The following is a 21,213-nucleotide window of genomic DNA, read 5'->3' as shown; positions in this document are numbered from 1 at the left end:
CCCACAAAAATGGGTCTATATGTCTTAAGCTATCTCTCTGTATTTAGATTTGTCTCTTAGCTAGTTTACATTACTCCCATTAAATCCCATTTGTAAGCCATTATTTGGCCTTTATTCTATTACTCCCATCCATTAAATCCATTTAATATGCAAATTCTTTGCTCTACTACTGCAACTATATCTATCTCTGTTCTGTCAACTGTCTTTATTCTTAAAACTTTTAAGGTTTTTTGAATCCTTTTTTAACTGTACTATCCTGCTCTATCTCTTTAACCCACTAATCCATAATTTCTCTCCCTGCCTCCTAAATCTATATTCAGAAAGGTTCTTTAAAATGGAAAACTTTGTTTCCAGAAATTTAAATAAGCTAGATTTTGCTATTAATTCAGAAAATATTCTTATAGAATTTGCTCAAAGGCCCATGAGTTCCCCTTTCCTCTACAATTATAAACAATATTACACTTACACACACACAAATTAAATTTCTACGAGAGAAATGTTCTAGTTCAGTTCTAGTTCTAGTTCAGTTCTAGTTCAGTTCTAGTTCAGTTCTAGTTCAGTTCTAGTTCAGTTCTAGTTCAGTTCTAGTTCAGTTCTAGTTCAGTTCTAGTTCAGTTCTAGTTCAGTTCTAGTTCAGTTCTAGTTCAGTTCTAGTTCAGTTCTAGCTCAGTTCTAGTTCAGTTCTAGTTCAGTTCTAGTTCAGTTCTAGTTCAGTTCTAGTTCAGTTCTAGTTCAGTTCTAGTTCAGTTCTAGTTCAGTTCTAGTTCTAGTTCAGTTCTAGTTCAGTTCTAGTCCAGTTCTAGTCCAGTTCTAGTTCAGTTCTAGTTCAGTTCTAGTTCAGTTCTAGTTCAGTTCTAGTTCAGCTCTAGTTCAGTTCTAGTTCAGTTCTAGTTCAGTTCTAGTTCAGTTCTAGTTCAGTTCTAGTTCAGTTCTAGTTCAGTTCTAGTTCTAGTTCAGTTCTAGTTCAGTTCTAGTCCAGTTCTAGTCCAGTTCTAGTCCAGTTCTAGTTCAGTTCTAGTTCAGTTCTAGTTCAGTTCTAGTTCAGTTCTAGTTCAGCTCTAGTTCAGTTCTAGTTCAGTTCTAGTCCAGTTCTAGTCCAGTTCTAGTTCAGTTCTAGTTCAGTTCTAGTTCAGTTCTAGTTCAGTTCTAGTTCAGTTCTAGTCCAGTTCTAGTTCAGTTCTAGTTCAGTTCTAGTTCAGTTCTAGTTCAGTTCTAGTTCAGCTCTAGTTCAGTTCTAGTTCAGTTCTAGTTCAGTTCTAGTTCTAGTCCAGTTCTAGTTCTAGTTCAGCTCTAGTTCAGTTCTAGTTCTAGTTCAGTTCTAGTTCAGTTCTAGTTCAGTTCTAGTTCAGTTCTAGTTCAGTTCTAGTTCAGTTCTAGTTCAGTTCTAGTTCAGTTCTAGTTCAGTTCTAGTTCAGTTCTAGTTCAGTTCTAGTTCAGTTCTAGTTCAGTTCTAGTTCAGTTCTAGTTCAGTTCTAGTTCAGTTCTAGTTCAGTTCTAGTTCAGTTCTAGTTCAGTTCTAGTTCAGTTCTAGTTCAGTTCTAGTTCAGTTCTAGTTCAGTTCTAGTTCAGTTCTAGTTCAGTTCTAGTTCAGTTCTAGTTCAGTTCTAGTTCAGTTCTAGTTCAGCTCTAGTTCAGTTCTAGTTCAGTTCTAGTTCAGTTCTAGTTCAGTTCTAGTTCAGTTCTAGTTCAGCTCTAGTTCAGCTCTAGTTCAGTTCTAGTTCAGTTCTAGTTCAGTTCTAGTTCAGTTCTAGTTCAGTTCTAGTTCAGTTCTAGTTCAGTTCTAGTTCAGTTCTAGTTCAGTTCTAGTCCAGTTCTAGTCCAGTTCTAGTTCAGTTCTAGTTCAGTTCTAGTTCAGTTCTAGTTCAGTTCTAGTTCAGTTCTAGTTCAGTTCTAGTTCAGTTCTAGTTCAGTTCTAGTTCAGTTCTAGTTCAGGTTCTAGTTCAGTTCTAGTTCAGGTTCTAGTTCAGGTTCTAGTTCAGGTTCTAGTTCAGGTTCTAGTTCAGGTTCTAGTTCAGGTTCTAGTTCAGGTTCTAGTTCAGGTTCTAGTTCAGGTTCTAGTTCAGGTTCTAGTTCAGTTCTAGTTCAGGTTCTAGTTCAGGTTCTAGTTCAGGTTCTAGTTCAGGTTCTAGTTCAGGTTCTAGTTCAGGTTCTAGTTCAGGTTCTAGTTCAGGTTCTAGTTCAGGTTCTAGTTCAGGTTCTAGTTCAGGTTCTAGTTCAGGTTCTAGTTCAGGTTCTAGTTCAGGTTCTAGTTCAGGTTCTAGTTCAGGTTCTAGTTCAGATTCTAGTTCAGGTTCTAGTTCAGGTTCTAGTTCAGGTTCTAGTTCAGGTTCTAGTTCAGGTTCTAGTTCAGGTTCTAGTTCAGGTTCTAGTTCAGGTTCTAGTTCAGGTTCTAGTTCAGGTTCTAGTTCAGGTTCTAGTTCAGGTTCCAGTTCAGGTTCCAGTTCAGGTGCCAGTTCAATTCCATATCAATTCTATTATCCATAAAGATTTTCTGCGATCATTGAAAATAAAGAATGATCTAATCCAAATATTTACCCCTTAAACCAATAAGAATGAACTTGCTCTTTCTACAGTCTGAAACTTTTCCTCTAAATTTTAAAGTTTCTCCTCATAAAAATGGTCAACAAAGTTTTGTTAAAAAGTTGTATCAAAAAAGCTTAAAAGCTTATTTTTTTTTTTAAAAAAGTTTACGTTAATGAAAAAAGTTTTGAACTAGAATTGTTCTTTTCATTTCAAATCATTGTGTGTTTTTAACATGGCTTTTTGAAAGCTGCTAATTTCAAACTTAAAAGCTGCAGGTAAGTTATTTTAAAACGGGGACTTAGTTTATAAGTTTAATGTGTTCTTTCTAATGTGGTTTTAGATCAAAAGGAAATTATATGTGGGCTTTTTAACGCACCTGGTTATAGCTGTAGTTTGTGTTTTATTATTATTTCCTTTTTTGTTGTGTTTATAACATTTCAACAGGGTTTTCAAAAAGGTTTCGTAAATTTTACTTAACAAAATAAGGTTACCAATACAACATTGTCTGGACTGAAATTTTAAAAGAATTTTAATTTTGAAAAAATACCAATTCAAATATAATTTTGAATTGTTTTTCCTAAGCTTTTTCTCTATGTCTTTTCTCTACTCCGTTCTTTGCTAAGTAAATTTATATAATGGAAACATTTCTTTGTTAGTTGCATGATTTGACACCCGAGAAATTAAATAATACCCCCAAGGCGGACATAGATATATTGTTCTTTAATCGTGTGCCCAAAGTGGGCAGTCAAACCTTAATGGTGCTGTTGCAAATGCTGTCAAAACGTAATGGCTTCAAGGCCACCCGCGATAAACCCAGCAGCACTGAAACCATTATGATGACTCCAAGTTTCGAAATCAATCTGGTGGAAGAGATCATGGAAAAAGGAGAACCTGCTTCGTATTCCAAACATGTGGCCTATGTCGATTTTGAGGGATTAGACTATCCCCAGCCCATTTATATCAATATGGTGAGAGATCCAGTGGAACGTATTATTTCCTGGTTCTATTACATTCGTACCCCCTGGTATATAGCTGAACGTAAACGCTTGTTTCCCCAACAATACAAATTGCCAAGTGTGCCATTTTTGAAAAAAGATTTCTCGGAATGTGTTTTAAAAAATGATCGCGAGTGCACGTTTATTCAAAATGAATTGCAGGGCTTAGGCGATCATAGAAGACAAGTGTTATTTTTTTGTGGTCAAGATGCGGAAAATTGCATGTGAGTAAATTATAACAGAATTTTGAAATGCAATCTCTTACAATCTTTTTTGCTTTTGCATCCATTAGGCCCTTTAATTCTTATGCCGCCATGCAAAAAGCCAAACAACATGTTGAAACCAAATATGCTGTGGTGGGCTCTTGGGAGGATACTAATGTTACCTTATCTGTATTAGAGAATTATGTGCCTCTGTTCTTTAGCGGTGCTGCTGAGGAATATTATAGTAAATATTTGTTTGTTTTTTCAAAAAGAAATGGGTTTCTTTATGGTGTTTTTTTTAATTCTTACAGAAGCTGAAAATCGTTTGCATAAAACCAATCGTAATTCCTTTAGACCTCCTGTTACCCAGGAAGTTCGCAAAATTTTAAGTAAAAATCTTACAAATGAAATTGAATTTTATCAGTTTTGCAAACAGCGTTTGTATAAACAATATTTGGCCATATATTTATTAAGTACTCATAATGTTAAAACTTCACAACGTTTTCTATTAGTTTAAGTTTTATTTGAAATAGAAAAATTTTATATTTTATTGAAATATACAACATACTTTTTTTGAAAACAATTTAATTGGAGTAAATTTATTTTATTTATATTCTACTTAAGTTCTAAATCTGTTCCAGTTCTGTTCTAGTTCTGTTCTAGTTCTGTTCTAGTTCTGTTCTAGTTCTGTTCTAGTTCTGTTCTAGTTCTGTTCTAGTTCTGTTCTAGTTCTGTTCTAGTTCTGTTCTAGTTCTGTTCTAGTTCTGTTCTAGTTCTGTTCTAGTTCTGTTCTAGTTCTGTTCTAGTTCTGTTCTAGTTCTGTTCTAGTTCTGTTCTAGTTCTGTTCTAGTTCTGTTCTAGTTCTGTTCTAGTTCTGTTCTAGTTCTGTTCTAGTTCTGTTCTAGTTCTGTTCTAGTTCTGTTCTAGTTCTGTTCTAGTTCTGTTCTAGTTCTGTTCTAGTTCTGTTCTAGTTCTGTTCTAGTTCTGTTCTAGTTCTGTTCTAGTTCTGTTCTAGTTCTGTTCTAGTTCTGTTCTAGTTCTGTTCTAGTTCTGTTCTAGTTCTGTTCTAGTTCTGTTCTAGTTCTGTTCTAGTTCTGTTCTAGTTCTGTTCTAGTTCTGTTCTAGTTCTGTTCTAGTTCTGTTCTAGTTCTGTTCTAGTTCTGTTCTAGTTCTGTTCTAGTTCTGTTCTAGTTCTGTTCTAGTTCTGTTCTAGTTCTGTTCTAGTTCTGTTCTAGTTCTGTTCTAGTTCTGTTCTAGTTCTGTTCTAGTTCTGTTCTAGTTCTGTTCTAGTTCTGTTCTAGTTCTGTTCTAGTTCTGTTCTAGTTCTGTTCTAGTTCTGTTCTAGTTCTGTTCTAGTTCTGTTCTAGTTCTGTTCTAGTTCTGTTCTAGTTCTGTTCTAGTTCTGTTCTAGTTCTGTTCTAGTTCTGTTCTAGTTCTGTTCTAGTTCTGTTCTAGTTCTGTTCTAGTTCTGTTCTAGTTCTGTTCTAGTTCTGTTCTAGTTCTGTTCTAGTTCTGTTCTAGTTCTGTTCTAGTTCTGTTCTAGTTCTGTTCTAGTTCTGTTCTAGTTCTGTTCTAGTTCTGTTCTAGTTCTGTTCTAGTTCTGTTCTAGTTCTGTTCTAGTTCTGTTCTAGTTCTGTTCTAGTTCTGTTCTAGTTCTGTTCTAGTTCTGTTCTAGTTCTGTTCTAGTTCTGTTCTAGTTCTGTTCTAGTTCTGTTCTAGTTCTGTTCTAGTTCTGTTCTAGTTCTGTTCTAGTTCTGTTCTAGTTCTGTTCTAGTTCTGTTCTAGTTCTGTTCTAGTTCTGTTCTAGTTCTGTTCTAGTTCTGTTCTAGTTCTGTTCTAGTTCTGTTCTAGTTCTGTTCTAGTTCTGTTCTAGTTCTGTTCTAGTTCTGTTCTAGTTCTGTTCTAGTTCTGTTCTAGTTCTGTTCTAGTTCTGTTCTAGTTCTGTTCTAGTTCTGTTCTAGTTCTGTTCTAGTTCTGTTCTAGTTCTGTTCTAGTTCTGTTCTAGTTCTGTTCTAGTTCTGTTCTAGTTCTGTTCTAGTTCTGTTCTAGTTCTGTTCTAGTTCTGTTCTAGTTCTGTTCTAGTTCTGTTCTAGTTCTGTTCTAGTTCTGTTCTAGTTCTGTTCTAGTTCTGTTCTAGTTCTGTTCTAGTTCTGTTCTAGTTCTGTTCTAGTTCTGTTCTAGTTCTGTTCTAGTTCTGTTCTAGTTCTGTTCTAGTTCTGTTCTAGTTCTGTTCTAGTTCTGTTCTAGTTCTGTTCTAGTTCTGTTCTAGTTCTGTTCTAGTTCTGTTCTAGTTCTGTTCTAGTTCTGTTCTAGTTCTGTTCTAGTTCTGTTCTAGTTCTGTTCTAGTTCTGTTCTAGTTCTGTTCTAGTTCTGTTCTAGTTCTGTTCTAGTTCTGTTCTAGTTCTGTTCTAGTTCTGTTCTAGTTCTGTTCTAGTTCTGTTCTAGTTCTGTTCTAGTTCTGTTCTAGTTCTGTTCTAGTTCTGTTCTAGTTCTGTTCTAGTTCTGTTCTAGTTCTGTTCTAGTTCTGTTCTAGTTCTGTTCTAGTTCTGTTCTAGTTCTGTTCTAGTTCTGTTCTAGTTCTGTTCTAGTTCTGTTCTAGTTCTGTTCTAGTTCTGTTCTAGTTCTGTTCTAGTTCTGTTCTAGTTCTGTTCTAGTTCTGTTCTAGTTCTGTTCTAGTTCTGTTCTAGTTCTAGTTCTGTTCTAGTTCTGTTCTAGTTCTGTTCTAGTTCTGTTCTAGTTCTGTTCTAGTTCTGTTCTAGTTCTGTTCTAGTTCTGTTCTAGTTCTGTTCTAGTTCTGTTCTAGTTCTGTTCTGTTCTAGTTCTAGTTCTGTTCTAGTTCTGTTCTAGTTCTAGTTCTGTTCTAGTTCTGTTCTAGTTCTGTTCTAGTTCTGTTCTAGTTCTGTTCTAGTTCTGTTCTAGTTCTGTTCTAGTTCTGTTCTAGTTCTGTTCTAGTTCTGTTCTAGTTCTGTTCTAGTTCTGTTCTAGTTCTGTTCTAGTTCTGTTCTAGTTCTGTTCTAGTTCTGTTCTAGTTCTGTTCTAGTTCTGTTCTAGTTCTGTTCTAGTTCTGTTCTAGTTCTGTTCTAGTTCTGTTCTAGTTCTGTTCTAGTTCTGTTCTAGTTCTGTTCTAGTTCTGTTCTAGTTCTGTTCTAGTTCTGTTCTAGTTCTGTTCTAGTTCTGTTCTAGTTCTGTTCTAGTTCTGTTCTAGTTCTGTTCTAGTTCTGTTCTAGTTCAGTTCTAGTTTTGTTCTAGTTCAGTTCTAGTTCTGTTCTAGTTCTGTTCTAGTTCTGTTCTAGTTCTGTTCTAGTTCTGTTCTAGTTCTGTTCTAGTTCTGTTCTAGTTATGTTCTAGTTCTGTTCTAGTTCTGTTCTAGTTCTGTTCTAGTTCTGTTCTAGTTCTGTTCTAGTTCTGTTCTAGTTCTGTTCTAGTTCTGTTCTAGTTCTGTTCTAGTTCTGTTCTAGTTCTGTTCTAGTTATGTTCTAGTTATGTTCTAGTTATGTTCTAGTTCTGTTCTAGTTCTGTTCTAGTTCTGTTCTAGTTCTGTTCTAGTTCTGTTCTAGTTCTGTTCTAGTTCTGTTCTAGTTCTGTTCTAGTTCTGTTCTAGTTCTGTTCTAGTTCTGTTCTAGTTCTGTTCTAGTTCTGTTCTAGTTCTGTTCTAGTTCTGTTCTAGTTCTGTTCTAGTTCTGTTCTAGTTCTGTTCTAGTTCTGTTCTAGTTCTGTTCTAGTTCTGTTCTAGTTCTAGTTCTGTTCTAGTTCTGTTCTAGTTCTGTTCTAGTTCTGTTCTAGTTCTGTTCTAGTTCTGTTCTAGTTCTGTTCTAGTTCTGTTCTAGTTCTGTTCTAGTTCTGTTCTAGTTCTGTTCTAGTTCGGTTCTAGTTCTGTTCTAGTTCTGTTCTAGTTCTGTTCTAGTTCTGTTCTAGTTCTGTTCTAGTTCTGTTCTAGTTCTGTTCTAGTTCTGTTCTAGTTCTGTTCTAGTTCTGTTCTAGTTCTGTTCTAGTTCTGTTCTAGTTCTGTTCTAGTTCTGTTCTAGTTCTGTTCTAGTTCTGTTCTAGTTCTGTTCTAGTTCTGTTCTAGTTCTGTTCTAGTTCTGTTCTAGTTCTGTTCTAGTTCTTTAGGAACTAGTTGTAGTGTTTAGGAACTAGTCGCCTGACTAGTTTTCTTGCAATATATAAGGAAAAGTTAAAATAGTTAAAGCATCTGACAAGTCCCCTCCTATCTAATCCCTTTATATGACCAATTCTCCTTTTACAAAGTCAGGGCAAGCTTTTGCGTTTTCTTATAAATTTCGGTTACCAGTTTCTTACTTACGTTTCAAAATCATCATCATCTTTATTTATCTCATCATTTCCCATTAATGCGAAAACAAGCGGTAGATATTGTGCACTCTGGGCTCATGGTTAAAGAAAAATCCAACTAAGTAGTAGCAAAAAAAACTAAAAAGAAACTCAAATTTCCAACAGCGTCTTTCAAGACATAGACGGGGACGTATAGATTGGAAGGATGGAGCTAAAAATGAAGGAGATAATAAGCCAAAACAAAATAACCTTAAAAAACCTAAAACACAAGATCAACACAAAACTAAACATAATCACAACAGCAAACATGATAAAAAATCCTCTAAATATGAGACTGATTATTATGAAGATAATGATAGCGAGGAGCAGGAGGATGATTATGAAGATGAGTATGAGGATTATTTGAAATCCGAAGCCGATGCTTTGAATAATACCAAAAAGGCTCAAGTGGAGGTGGTGATCTTCAATCGTGTACCCAAAGTAGGCTCACAATCTATGATGCAGCTAATGATGGAGTTGGGCAAAGTTAATGGTTTCATACATTCACGCAATGCGGGTAAGGCCCACGAAACCATTATGCTAAAGCCCCCACTACAAAAGGAATTAATAGAGGAGATTTATAAGAAACCACGCCCCCATATTTATAGCCAACATTTGGCCTATGTTAATTTCACACGTTTCCATATGCCCAAACCCATCTACATTAATTTGGTACGTGATCCCGTTGAACGTATTATATCATGGCATTATTATGTAAGAGCTGACTGGTACTATCGCGATATGAAATTGAAATTGGGCGATAAGGCTCCCAATAGGCCTTCGGATGAATTTATGAATATGGATTTCGATACGTGTGTACAGAAGAAAGACAAATACTGTCAATTCAATCAAATGGAAATAAAAAATCCCGCAGGCGATCATAGACGTCAGACTTTGTTTTTCTGCGGACAAAATCATCAGTTGTGCATGTAAGGATTTGTTGTAATACTTTTTGTTTGTGAGAAAAAAAATAGTAGAGTTTTGTGTTTTTGAATATTTCTTTAAGGCCTTTCAATTCGGAGGCTGCCATGCAGAAGGCTAAGCGTACGGTGGAGGAAGAATATGCTGTGGTGGGCACTTGGGAGGATACCAATATAACATTGTCGGTTTTAGAGCATTATGTACCGCGTTTCTTTAAGAATGCCAAAACCGTGTATCACTGTAAGAATTGGGAATTTTTTAGTTTGCTTTTCTTATTAAAATGTGTCTATCTCTCTCTCTGCTCTCACTTCCAGTAAAACGCGATCATTTGTCCAAGGTTAACAAAAACAACTCCACCCGTCCCGTTAGCGAATTCACTAAGGAAATTTTGCGCAAAAATCTTACCCGTGAAATAGAATTCTATGAATTTTGCAAACAACGTTTATATTTGCAATATGCCGCCATTAATGATGGCGAAAGTTTGGATAATGATGAATATATGATGATACCCGATCATGAGGATGATGATGATGATGAAAATGAAGAAGATGATGATAATTAATAAGAATTTTTTATAAAAATTTTATTACAACTTTTCAAAAATACTTGCCAATAGATACTTTAGCTTTAAGTTTACGAATTTGAAATAAATTTTATAATATAATAACTGATAATGATAATTGATAATTTCTTTAAATTTCTTTAACTAAATAGGTTGTAAAACTTTCATTATAGTCTAAACTGGCTATAAATTGATTAACATACATTGCAGCAATTGTCAAAATTATGTTATCTCCAGTGAAGACTCATCTTTTTCGTACCAGGCAATAATTGTCAACAGTTTTTCTTTGACAATTGTTGCTGACATAAAATGTCAATTTTGTTTGTCAATTTGTGTTTGACATTTCGAAGAGAACAAGAAAATCGCGCCATAAAATCAACAAAATAAAATTAATTGCAGAAATTTTACAAAAAGTTAAAATAAAGTCTTTTAAATTGTGTGTTAACATAAATATGTATGTTTTCCCATAACCTTAACATAAGTTAAGCAATTGTTCCGTTATTCTGCCGGCGTTATTGCTTTACTGCCAAAATATTTATTGCTAGTCTAGTCGGGGGGTTAATGACAGCTGTATTAGTAAAGCTGTCATAGGTATTAGGAGGTTTTCAATTCACTTGTTTTGCAATTTAATCGTATTAAAAATTAGTTTTACCACAATCATCATTTTAAATTATTTAGAGTTATTACGAAACGGTCTATTTATAACCATAGTTTTTAACCTTGTTGGTCCCTTCACCTTTCACTTAGTAGGTATTTAAGAAACATATGGGGTTATACAAATATGAAGCTTTTTCGTGGATCGGTGGTTTGCCTTTTTAGACTTTTTTACTCAAACCGAAATTTTTCTTTTAAAATTGGCCAAGTTTGGATAGGACTGGGGGGTGGTATGTCCGCTTAAGTGAGCCAAATTTTTCTTAACACGCTTTTGCATTAAGTTATCTTTCCGGATAATATAAAAATTGTATATACTTCCGAAGAAATTTTTTTTCTACAAAAGAAAAAATATATGGGCTTTTTTGGAAAAAAACTTTAAAAAAAATACGGCCAACTTTGGATGCGTATAACTTTTTATAGGGAAGAGATAACTGTTAGCAAGTTGTTTTTATTTTATTTAAAATTTTATCGACAATATAGCTGATATTTTAAAAATAAATTTCGACCCTCCATAGGCCCGCCATATCTAGAAAACCATAAAAAGGTCGAGCAAAATTAAAACAAAATAAATCAATAAACCTGAATATCTCTTCAACTAATAGAAATAACCTACACTTGTAAGCGTAGTTTTTGTAGATCTTCTTAAGGACCATTTACATTAACTCATTCGGGTCATAAATGGATTTTTGGCGATTTTTTTAATAAATTTGAGACCCAACTTTGAGGGGCTACGCACTGGCCCCCATTGGCCCAAAGAAGCTGAACAAACGTAAATCAACTCAAAAACACCTCAGCTCATACCATGTGAAATTTCGTAACAATATCTCCAACATTATTTCCAAAAAAAAGGTTCTAAACCACTGTGCTTCGTGAGAAGGGTATATATAAGTTTGTCATTCCGTTTCTAATTTCTACATTTTTTATTTCCGACCCTATAAAGTATATTCTGGATCCTTATAGATAGCGAAGTCGATTAAGCCATGTCCGTCTGTCTGTTGAAATCAATTTTCTGAAGACCCCAGATATCTTAGGGATCCAAATCTTCAATAATTCTGTCAGACATGCTTTCGAGAAGTTTCGTATTTAAAATCAGCAAAATCGGTCCACAAATGGCTGAGATATGAGTTAAAAACCACGACAACCTCGATTTTTGACCTATATCTGGATTACTAAGTCATTACTACAGACAATATGGATATCTAATAATAGATATTTCAAAGAAATTTGCAATGACCCTATAAAGTATATATTCTGGATCCTTATAGATAGCGAAGTCGATTAAGCCATGTCCGTCTTTCCGTCTGTCTGTTGAAATCAATTTTCTGAAGACCCCAGATATCTTCGGGATCCAAATCTTCAATAATTCTGTCAGACATTTTTTCGAGAAGTTTCCTATTTAAAATCAGCAAAATCGGTCCACAAATCGCTGAGATATGAGGCAAAAACCAGGACAACCTCGATTTTTTACCTATTTTTGACCTATATCTGGATTACTAAGTCATTACTATAGACAATATGGATATCTAATGATAGATATTTCAAAGAAATTTGCAATGACGTATATAAAACCATAGTAAGTTGGACCTACAATGGGGAGGATCGGAAAAATATTTTTTAACCCGATATTTTTTTTCACCAAAAATTTTTTTCGCAGAATATTTAAAAAAAAATTTTAAAAAAAATTTTAAATTTTAAAAAAAAAATTTTAAATTTAAAAAAAAAAAATGAAAAAACTGCAAAAGAATTTGTTTACCAAAAAATATTTAAAATTTTTATTTTTAAGTATAATTTGGTGATGGGTATATAAGATTCGGCACAGCCGAATATAGCTCTCTTACTTGTTTTTATTCGTTTCGAAATTTTCAGGAGAAAGAAAAAAAATCTTTTCATTTCTCACTTTTCTTAATAATAGAAATTTTTCGGAGAAACTTGAAGAACAAACATTAGTAAATAGCTACCGGGCGAAGCCGGGGAGGTCATCTAGTATGTTATATTTATAAATACATAGTTTTTACGATTAGGGATAATTTTATACCATCTTATGACAATATTTACGAAACTTTTTGAATACCAAACCATTTTTAAATAAAAAAAATACCTAAATGTTTCACCAACTGTGTTCTAAACCAATTCCCAATGAAAACATCAAGTCCTACTTAACCCCTAAGTGTTAAATTTATGTTTCTAAAACATTTAACTACTAAAAACTCAAAATGTCTCCTCTCCCTAAAATTAGCTATCACAACTAAAACCCCAACTGCTTAATAACACCAAATTGGCCGAAAGAGATTTCCTGCTATTCAATCGTGTGCCCAAAGTGGGCAGTGAACAATTAATCGAACTTATAAGACGCTTAAGCATTGAAAACCAGTTTCAAGCTAAACGCAGCAGTCCCGGAGAACCCGTTATTTATCGTTTAACCGAAATCCAGCAATTAGAATGGGCTTTGCAATTCCACGATATGGGTGAGGCTCATAGTTATGCTATGCATATCAACTATATAGATTTTCATAACTTTGAATTGCCACAACCGATTTACATTAATATGGTGAGAGATCCGGTGGAACGTGTTATAAGTTGGTATTTCTATATGCGCACGCCCTGGCGTGCTGTGCAGCGTTACAAGCGTATCAAACATTTCCATTCACCACAATTTTATAAAAAAGATTTTACTGAATGTGTTAAGAACAAAGATCGGGAATGTTTGTTTCTGCAAGAGGGCAAGTTTCAAGATACAGAGGCTTCTCATATTAGACAAAGCTTGTTCTTTTGTGGTCATAATAAGGAATGCGAGTAGGTTGCAATTGAAATTGAAAAATTTAAGATTTAAATTATAAAAATTCTTGCTTTAGACCCTTTAATAGCTTAGCCGCTTTACAAAGAGCCAAACATATAGTCGAAAGCCAATATGCTGTGGTGGGCTCTTGGGATGATGTTAATGTCACCTTAAATGTTTTGGAAAATTATATACCACGTTATTTCCGTGGAGCTACACAAATGTATTATGGTAAATGTCAAATTGAAACCAAATCTGATATTCTTAACTCTTATTATCTTAGTTTGAAATGATAAAAAGCTAAATTATAATATTAAAGGATTTCCTGTTATCTCTTGTGATTTCTAGCTAAAGACTCTGGATTGTTTAATGAAAAGCGTAATGTCAACAGTTGGAAACCACCTATAGATGAGCAAATTAAGAACATAATACGCCGTAATTTTACCCGAGAATATGAATTTTATTATTTTTGCAAACAACGTTTATATAAACAGTATTTAGCTTTAGGAAATTTAGCTTTTTAAGGTGTTTGATTTATATTCCTTTAAATATTTGATATATAAATAATTACAAACAAAATACTTTTTCTAAACGGAAATTTTGTATTGCAAGCTTGACATACAAATGATTTACACAGTTGTTTTCTTTCATCCCGTCTTAACAACACATTAATTTGTTCACGCAGCAAACAATTTCTTGTCCGCACAGGAATTTGTCATGTGTGGTCAACTCTTGTCGATGTTATGTTCACACAGCAATGTCTAACATCAATTATCATTTGCAGACAAAAATACTGCCATTTTAAATAAGAAAATTATGGACATAAATATTGACACGTTTTCCCCACACAAAAGAAAATTTTTTAAAGAATTTATGTGGCGTTTTTCGGGCCATCGTTTAGTGTGCAAAAGAGAAGTAGAAATTTGATTGCATCCATAGAACATCTACTTTTAGAATTAATTCTATGGAACGATATTGCGAAACTGATGTAATTATATAGATTTCTCTAGGAACTGGTTCATTCCTGGGAACATTCATAAGAAGACTCAAACTTTTTCTGTAGAACTTTATATAGTTCCAGAAACTAATTCCAAATTTGATAATTTCATACAAAAAAAAACGTTGAGGGAATATCAGGTTCTAGAACTGTTCTGGGATATTTCGTATTTAATGATTCCATAGAACTAGTTCCGTGGTTTAAAATTTCTAGCAAAAAATATTAAATGGGGACTGGTTGCAGAACCTTTCTAAGGAAGGTTTACTAACATCGTAATGCTTTCGTTTCAGTGGCGAACTTTTCAAACCAAAGTCAGTGGTAGAAACTGCTAACTAGAGTGGGTATTGTAAACTGCAAATTAGTATTAATATCATCTATTGAAGCTGTATCTATTATTCTTTCTTTTTCGATTATAAAACGAAGAACATTTTCTGCATTCAACATTAATATTTGTTAATATATACAGGTTGATATCTTTTTAAAATTTTGTTGTTAAATTGACACTTTAAAAGAGTACGGTACCCCAGTAAACTATGAGGTAGTGTATGCTAATATATTACACACCGATCAGACAGGATTACTGATTATACTCCTTCTTCCACTGCCTTCAAAGATCAATATCTAACAAATGAGAGGAAGTCGTTTTCATTGACCTCGATTAAAGGGACTAACTAATAGATAATTCCATTGTCTTTGTATTGCTATCTATCAGTTCAGTTTAGATTTGATCTAAAGATCCTAATAATCCAATTATCTATTCAAATTGGAGCCAAACAAAAAAATTTAGAATTTTGTCCTAAGAATTGAAAGTAATTCATAAAATTGTGGAATTTGGAGATGCTGTTCTTAGTTCAGGATATTGATCCTCCATCTAGAGCAATAAACAAAGCAAATGTAAGTTGTTACACTTGAAATTGAATTCCTGCTATCGAAAAGGAAATCATCCAGTCGATATTGAAAATTGCATCCAAACAATGAAATTTGGATTTTTGCAACAAAAATTGGAGAGAGTTCCGAAAATTTTAGTATTTAAATAGAAAAACAGTGACCAAACCGTAAGAAATGAAAGTTAGTTACTCAAAGTCGATTGAATAACTTTCTTCCAAGGAAGATTAATGGCATTTTTCTCGAACTTGAACGAAAAACATTGCGAACGACAGTTAGTTATTTTAAGTTAATAGACTGAATTTCGTCCGAGAAAGATTAATATCCAAAGGATAGCTTGTTACTCGAAGTCGGTTGATATTGGATTCCTCTAAATCGAAAACTTTCGTTCCCAAATTGGATATCAATCGCATAGAAAGCTAACGGAAGCATTCATACTACATATATAGAATTATTTATTCAAATTTCATTCTAACAACGAAATTTGGATTTTTTTTCCCCCATAAATTGAAGATAATTCATAAAATTTTGGTATTTAGATACTCTGTTCTTAGTTGATAACATATTAGATTAAAAAGTTTTATTAACCAAGGAATATTGGATAATATTGTTGGAATGTTCCTCGATTTCGAACGAAATATAATGCGAACGAAAGTTAGTCACTTGAAGTCGATTAAAATTGAATACCTGCTATCGAAAACGAAATCATTCATTAGTTAGTCAACCAACGTGGATTAAATAACTTTATTCCAGGGAAGATTAATGGCCTGTTCCTCGATTTCATCCAAACATCAAAGCAAAGGAAAGTCTGTTACTCGAAATCGATTGATATTGAATTCCTCTATATCGAAAACTTTCGTTCCCAAATTGTATATCAAGAAAGCTAACTAAATTATTCATATTATATAGAATTATGTATTCAAATTGCAGTCAAAAACGAAATTTGGATTTTTGTACCATAAATTGGAGATAATTCAAACATTTTTGGTATTAAAAAGTTTTAGTATCCAAGCAATATCTATGGACTATTCCTCGATTTCGAAGTTAGTCACTCAAAGTCGATTGCAATTTAATTCCTCTGTAATGAAAATGTTAGCTCCCGAATGTCCCTAAAATTGGAGATAATTCATATACTAAAAACTTTTTAGCATCCAAAGAAAATCAATAGCCTGTTCCTCGATTTTGAACGATATATAATGATAAACGAAAGTTAGTCAATCAAAGTAGAATGAAATTGGATTCCTCTTTAATGAAAACATTCGCTCCCAAATCAGATATCTTTCGAATTGTCTCTAATATTGGAGTATATTCATAAAATGTTGGTATTTTGATAAACTATTGGAATTTATTTTAAAAATATTTAGTGTCCAAAGAAGACAAAGAAGCCCAAAGAAGCGAACGAAAGTTAGAAATTCCAATTCGTCTTATCTTCCTTCATCCAAATAAGATAAATTAAGTAAAACAAAACGAACGAAAGTTGTTCACTCGAAGTCAATTGAAATTCGATTCCTCCATATCGAAAACATTAATTTCCAAATCACAATTCCTTCACTTTAATAATAATGAAGTATTGTGCCAGCTGATCTCCTCGATCTTCCTCGATCTCCAATGAAAAACAAAGCTAACGAAAGTTAGTCATTCAAATTCGACTTACCTTCCTTCATCCAAGTAAGATAAATTAAGTAAAACAAAACGAACGAAAGTTGCTCACTCGAAGTCAATTGAAATTCGATTCCTCCATATCGAAAATATTAATTTCCCAATCACAATTCCTTCACTTGAATAATAAGGAAGTTTGTACCAGCTGATCTCCTCGATCTTCCTCGATCTCCAATGAAAAACAAAGCTAACGAAAGTTAGTCATTCAAATTCGACTTACCTTCCTTCATCCAAGTAAGATAAATTAAGTAAAACAAAACGAACGAAAGTTGCTCACACGTAGTCAATTGAAATTCGATTCCTCCATATCGAAAATATTAATTTCCAAATTTCCATTTGAATAATAAGGAAGTATTGTGCCAGCTGACACAATAACTGTTGAAAGTAATTCAAATTGCTTGCAATTTTACCGTTGACTGCTATAAACCTCCAAATCTCCTTCCGATTTTTGCCAAGAGTTGCATTTCTTTTTTCCAAGAATTGTATTTCTTGGTCTAATGATTGTTCTTTAATAGCATCAAGGCGTTACTCTTTACCATAGAGTCTCTGGAAAGCTTTCTTCACACTGGTCTGAAGATTGTTCTTTAATAGCTTCAAGGCGTTAATCTTTACCATAGCGTCTCTGGGCAGCTTTCTGCTGCAATTACAAATTATAACGATCTTATCTCCAGTCCCCTAGTCTAATCCAGAGTTCATCCTAGTGCAATATTCCATATCAAATTACCACCTTTTCATTGGTGATAGTTCATAGTCTAAAAAAAAGGATTTAAATAAAAAAAATATCGAATGGAATGTATTTACGAATGTCTCTTTATTCGGAGACACACAACATTCAATCTCTCGAGATCTGTTGTGAGTGATAAGGATACTTCAGAGATTAACTGTAAACAGAAGTAAATCTTTGTGAGTGTTATTTATAGAACAAAGGTTCCCAGATTATTACCCTGTGATCATTTGTGTGTAATGATTAAGACTGAACTGTTGCATGACCTTTGTAGCTTACGAATGATCATTAAATAAATTAAATTCTTTAGATGCCTGGTAAACAGCAAATTCCCTAAGAATCTTTTGGAAGTGTTATGGATATTGGATTAATATTTCTGTATTCACTCCTTTGTCAGTTTAAGATGAAAGTGTTGCATGATCTTTGTTTTAAGTGCATCTATTCCAAACAGTCCAAATTCGCAAAACATCTTGGATATATTGATTGACTGACTATAAGCGATATTTAAAGAAATTTTGATCTTTATCAAGATCTTTTTATGCAAATCAGTTGCATGTTTCAATATGTAATTGTATTTCCTTCAATTTTACTGCTTTTCCTTAAAACGATCTCTTAACTTCCCTTACGCTTGAAATCTCCAAACGAAATTAACAATGAAAGGAAACTCCCAACAAATTAATCCCAAAACTTTCGCTTCTATTCCTATTCGCCTTCAGTCATGTAGTATTAGCAGGCATGCACTCGCTCATTCCAAAAAAAATTTCAAGTTTTCTGAAATATTTCTCAATTTCTTCCCTTTCCACTCCCCCACAAAACAGCTTGATATTCTTAATCCCAAATTACTCAATAACACCCAATTTGCCACTCACGACTTCTTGGTATTCAATCGTGTGCCAAAAGTGGGCAGTGAACAATTGATCGAACTCATACGACGACTAAGTGAGTTAAATGGTTTCGGTGTTAGTCGTGCACCCTTTTCTGAACCCGTTTCTTATCGATTACACGAAGCAGAACAAGGTGAATTAGCTGAGAAAATACATAATATGGGTTCTCCTTATGCCTATTCTATGCACTTTAATTATATCAATTTTCGTTCATACGATTTACCCCAACCCATCTATATAAATATGATACGTGATCCGGTGGAACGGGTCATAAGTTGGTTCTATTATCGTCGTACGCCCTGGAATGCCGTGCAGACATTTAAGATCAATAAGAAATTTCGTACGGCACAATTCTATAAGAAAAACTATGAGCAATGTGTTTTGGATAAGGATCCGGAGTGTGTGTATCAGGAGGGTGGAAATTTTGAACAGACCCAGGCCAATCATATAAGACAATCATTGTATTTTTGTGGTCATGAGGCGGTGTGCGAGTAGGTGTTTTTTGTTAAAAAAAATAAAGAATTTTTTTATTATAATAAAACTATTCCTCCCCCCATTAGGCCCTTTAATTCCTATGGAGCTTTACAGCAGGCCAAAGAAAATGTTGAACATGATTTTGCTGTGGTAGGCTCGTGGGAGGATGTTAATGTTACTTTAAAAGTTTTGGAATATTATGTGCCCAAGTATTTTAAAGGTGTTACAAAGTTGTATTATGGTAATAGTTTTGCTAAGTTTTCAGTTTCTTCCATATATTGTTAAATTTTATGTGATTTTTAGATGAAATGCATGGCTTGTCTAAGGAGAAACGTAATGGCAATGCCTGGAAACCTCCAGTGAGCGACAAAATCCGAAATATGGTTAAACAGAATTTTACCAGGGAATATGAATTTTATTATTTTTGCAAACAAAGGCTATATAAACAATATTTTGCTTTGCAAAATTTGGAATAAGCTTTTGGCTTGAATTATGTAAATAAGTTTTTAATAAATATGAGATTTAATTAAAAACTTAGCTTGTAAATTTTATCTCTAATAAAAAGCTTTATTTTATAAGCTTTTGAAAAACTTTATTAACTTACAAACAAGCTTTTTAGAAGCTCTTAGCTTTAGTAAATATTTTTTGCAACGATTTTATCATATTGTTAGTTTTTAAATTAAACAGCTTTTTAGAAGCTTTAAGCATAAGTAATTTTTGTTGAACAGCTTTTGTCCTGTAGATAGTTTTTAAGAATAAAAGCTTTAACAACGGAAAGCTCTTACAGCCTTCATTCATCACATTTTACACTAAAAGATTTTGAAAATTAAAGTTGAATAAATTCAGTTTTACAAAACACTATATTTTCTTCTTGACACTTAATATTAAAATCCCCAATCTACGTATTCTTAATTAGTTAGAGTCCTTAAATCCCCACCATTTGAACATTACCCGTCTGGCTGAACGTGATATACTGTTCTTCAATCGCTTGGAAAAAGTGGGCAGCATTTCAATGATGGAACTTCTGAAAAACCTATCGAAACTAAACAATTTCATACCACATCACAATGCTCCATACTCATCTAAAACCATGCTACAATCGGCCGAAGAGGAAATCGGTCTGGGCGAAGAGTTAATGGCCCTGCCCGAACCCTCATCGTATACGGAACACGTGAATTGGTTTAATTTCACTAAACTCTATTTACCCCGGCCTATTTATATAAATTTAATTAGACATCCCGTACAAAAGGTAATCAGTGCCTATTACTATATAAGAAAAGCCCCTAATCTTGCGAGACGCGTATCGAAAATTCGAAGTGATAGTGTTAACATGACATTTAATGAGTGTGTTAAAAGAGAGATAAGTCCATTTTGTGTATTCGATTCATCTGCTAGATATAATGATGATTGGCGGAGATTTTCGTTGAACTTTTGTGGAAATAATAAAGTTTGCAAGTATGTTGAATATTTGGATAAAGACGTGTTTTGTGATTGAGATTTTTAATAACTTGCACACTTTCTAAAAGGAGGAAATTTGGTAGTAAAATTTCACTATAGAAAGTGTCAAATTTTACCTGTTTCAAGACCTTCGATTTAAGAAACTTAAACTGTTTAGAGACTTTTAATTGAAGCTAAATTTGAACTGTTTAGAGACCCTCTACTGAGGACAAATTTAGACTGTTGAGAGACCCTCGAATGAGGCAAAATTTTAACTGTTTAGAGACTTTTAATTGAAGCTAAATTTAGACTGTTGAGAGACCTTCGACTGAGGACAAATTTGGACTGTTTAAAGACCCTCGAGTGAAGCTAAATTTTGACTGTTTAAAGACTTTTAATTGAAGCTAAATTTGGACTGTACAGACACAATCGAATGAAGCTTAATTTGGACTCTAGAGATCCTTTAATGAAACTAAATTTGGACTGTTTAGAGACCGTCGAATGAAGCTAAATTTGGACTCTTTAAAGTCCCTCGAATGGGGCTAAATTTGAACTGTTTAGAGACTTTTAATTGAAGCTAAATTTGGACTGTTTAGAGACCCTCAACTGAGGACAAATTTGGACTGCTTAGAGACCCTCGAATGAGGCTAAATTTTAACTGTTTAAATACTTTTAATTGAAGCTAAATTTGGACTGTTGAGTGACCTTTAACTGAGGACAAATTTGGACTGTTTAAAGACCCTCGAGTGAGGAAAAATTTGGACTGTTTAGAGACTTTTAATTGCAGCTAAATTTGGACTGTTTAGATACCCTCGAATGAAGCTTAATTTGGACTCTAGAGATCCTTTAATGAAACTAAATTTGGACTGTTTAGAGACCGTCGAATGAAGCTAAATTTGGACTCTTTAAAGACCCTTGAATGAGGCAAAATTTTTACTGTTTAGAGTCCATCGAATGGGACTAAATTTGAACTGTTTAGAGACTTTTAATTGAAGCTAAATTTGGACTGTTTAGAGACCCTCAACTGAGGACAAATTTGGACTGCTTAGAGACCCTCGAATGAGGCTAAATTTTAACTGTTTAAATACTTTTAATTGAAGCTAAATTTGGACTGTTGAGTGACCTTTAACTGAGGACAAATTTGGACTGTTTAAAGACCCTCGAGTGAGGAAAAATTTGGACTGTTTAGA

General features: G+C 33.7%; 2 protein-coding genes and 1 long non-coding RNA gene across 4 annotated transcripts in view; all 3 read left to right on the top strand.

Moving 5' to 3' along the window:
- Positions 1 to 21,213, top strand: part of LOC135954636 (heparan sulfate 2-O-sulfotransferase pipe-like) — a 175,791-nt gene that overhangs the window by 128,543 nt on the left and 26,035 nt on the right. The window lies entirely within an intron of this gene.
- LOC135953818 (heparan sulfate 2-O-sulfotransferase pipe-like) lies at positions 8,071 to 9,533 on the top strand. Its single transcript, XM_065503830.1, has 4 exons — positions 8,071 to 8,085; positions 8,177 to 8,979; positions 9,057 to 9,211; positions 9,286 to 9,533. Exons 1-4 carry the CDS (start codon positions 8,071 to 8,073, stop codon positions 9,531 to 9,533), a joined length of 1,221 nt encoding a protein of 406 aa, XP_065359902.1.
- LOC135954227 (uncharacterized) lies at positions 13,049 to 13,591 on the top strand. The gene is made up of 2 exons (XR_010576247.1): positions 13,049 to 13,194; positions 13,312 to 13,591. It is a non-coding gene; the product is annotated as an uncharacterized LOC135954227 (long non-coding RNA).

Source organism: Calliphora vicina, chromosome 3, assembly GCF_958450345.1.
Source record: "Calliphora vicina chromosome 3, idCalVici1.1, whole genome shotgun sequence".
Classification (NCBI taxonomy): domain Eukaryota; kingdom Metazoa; phylum Arthropoda; class Insecta; order Diptera; family Calliphoridae; genus Calliphora; species Calliphora vicina.
This window is presented reverse-complemented; position numbering and strand designations above follow the sequence as displayed.

Bases quoted from the DNA above. Each gene is read 5' to 3' on its own strand.
- LOC135953818 (XM_065503830.1), top strand. The intron at 8,980-9,056 runs GTAAGGATTTGT...TATTTCTTTAAG, and splicing joins CAAAATCATCAGTTGTGCAT to GCCTTTCAATTCGGAGGCTG. The intron at 9,212-9,285 runs GTAAGAATTGGG...TCTCACTTCCAG, and splicing joins TGCCAAAACCGTGTATCACT to TAAAACGCGATCATTTGTCC.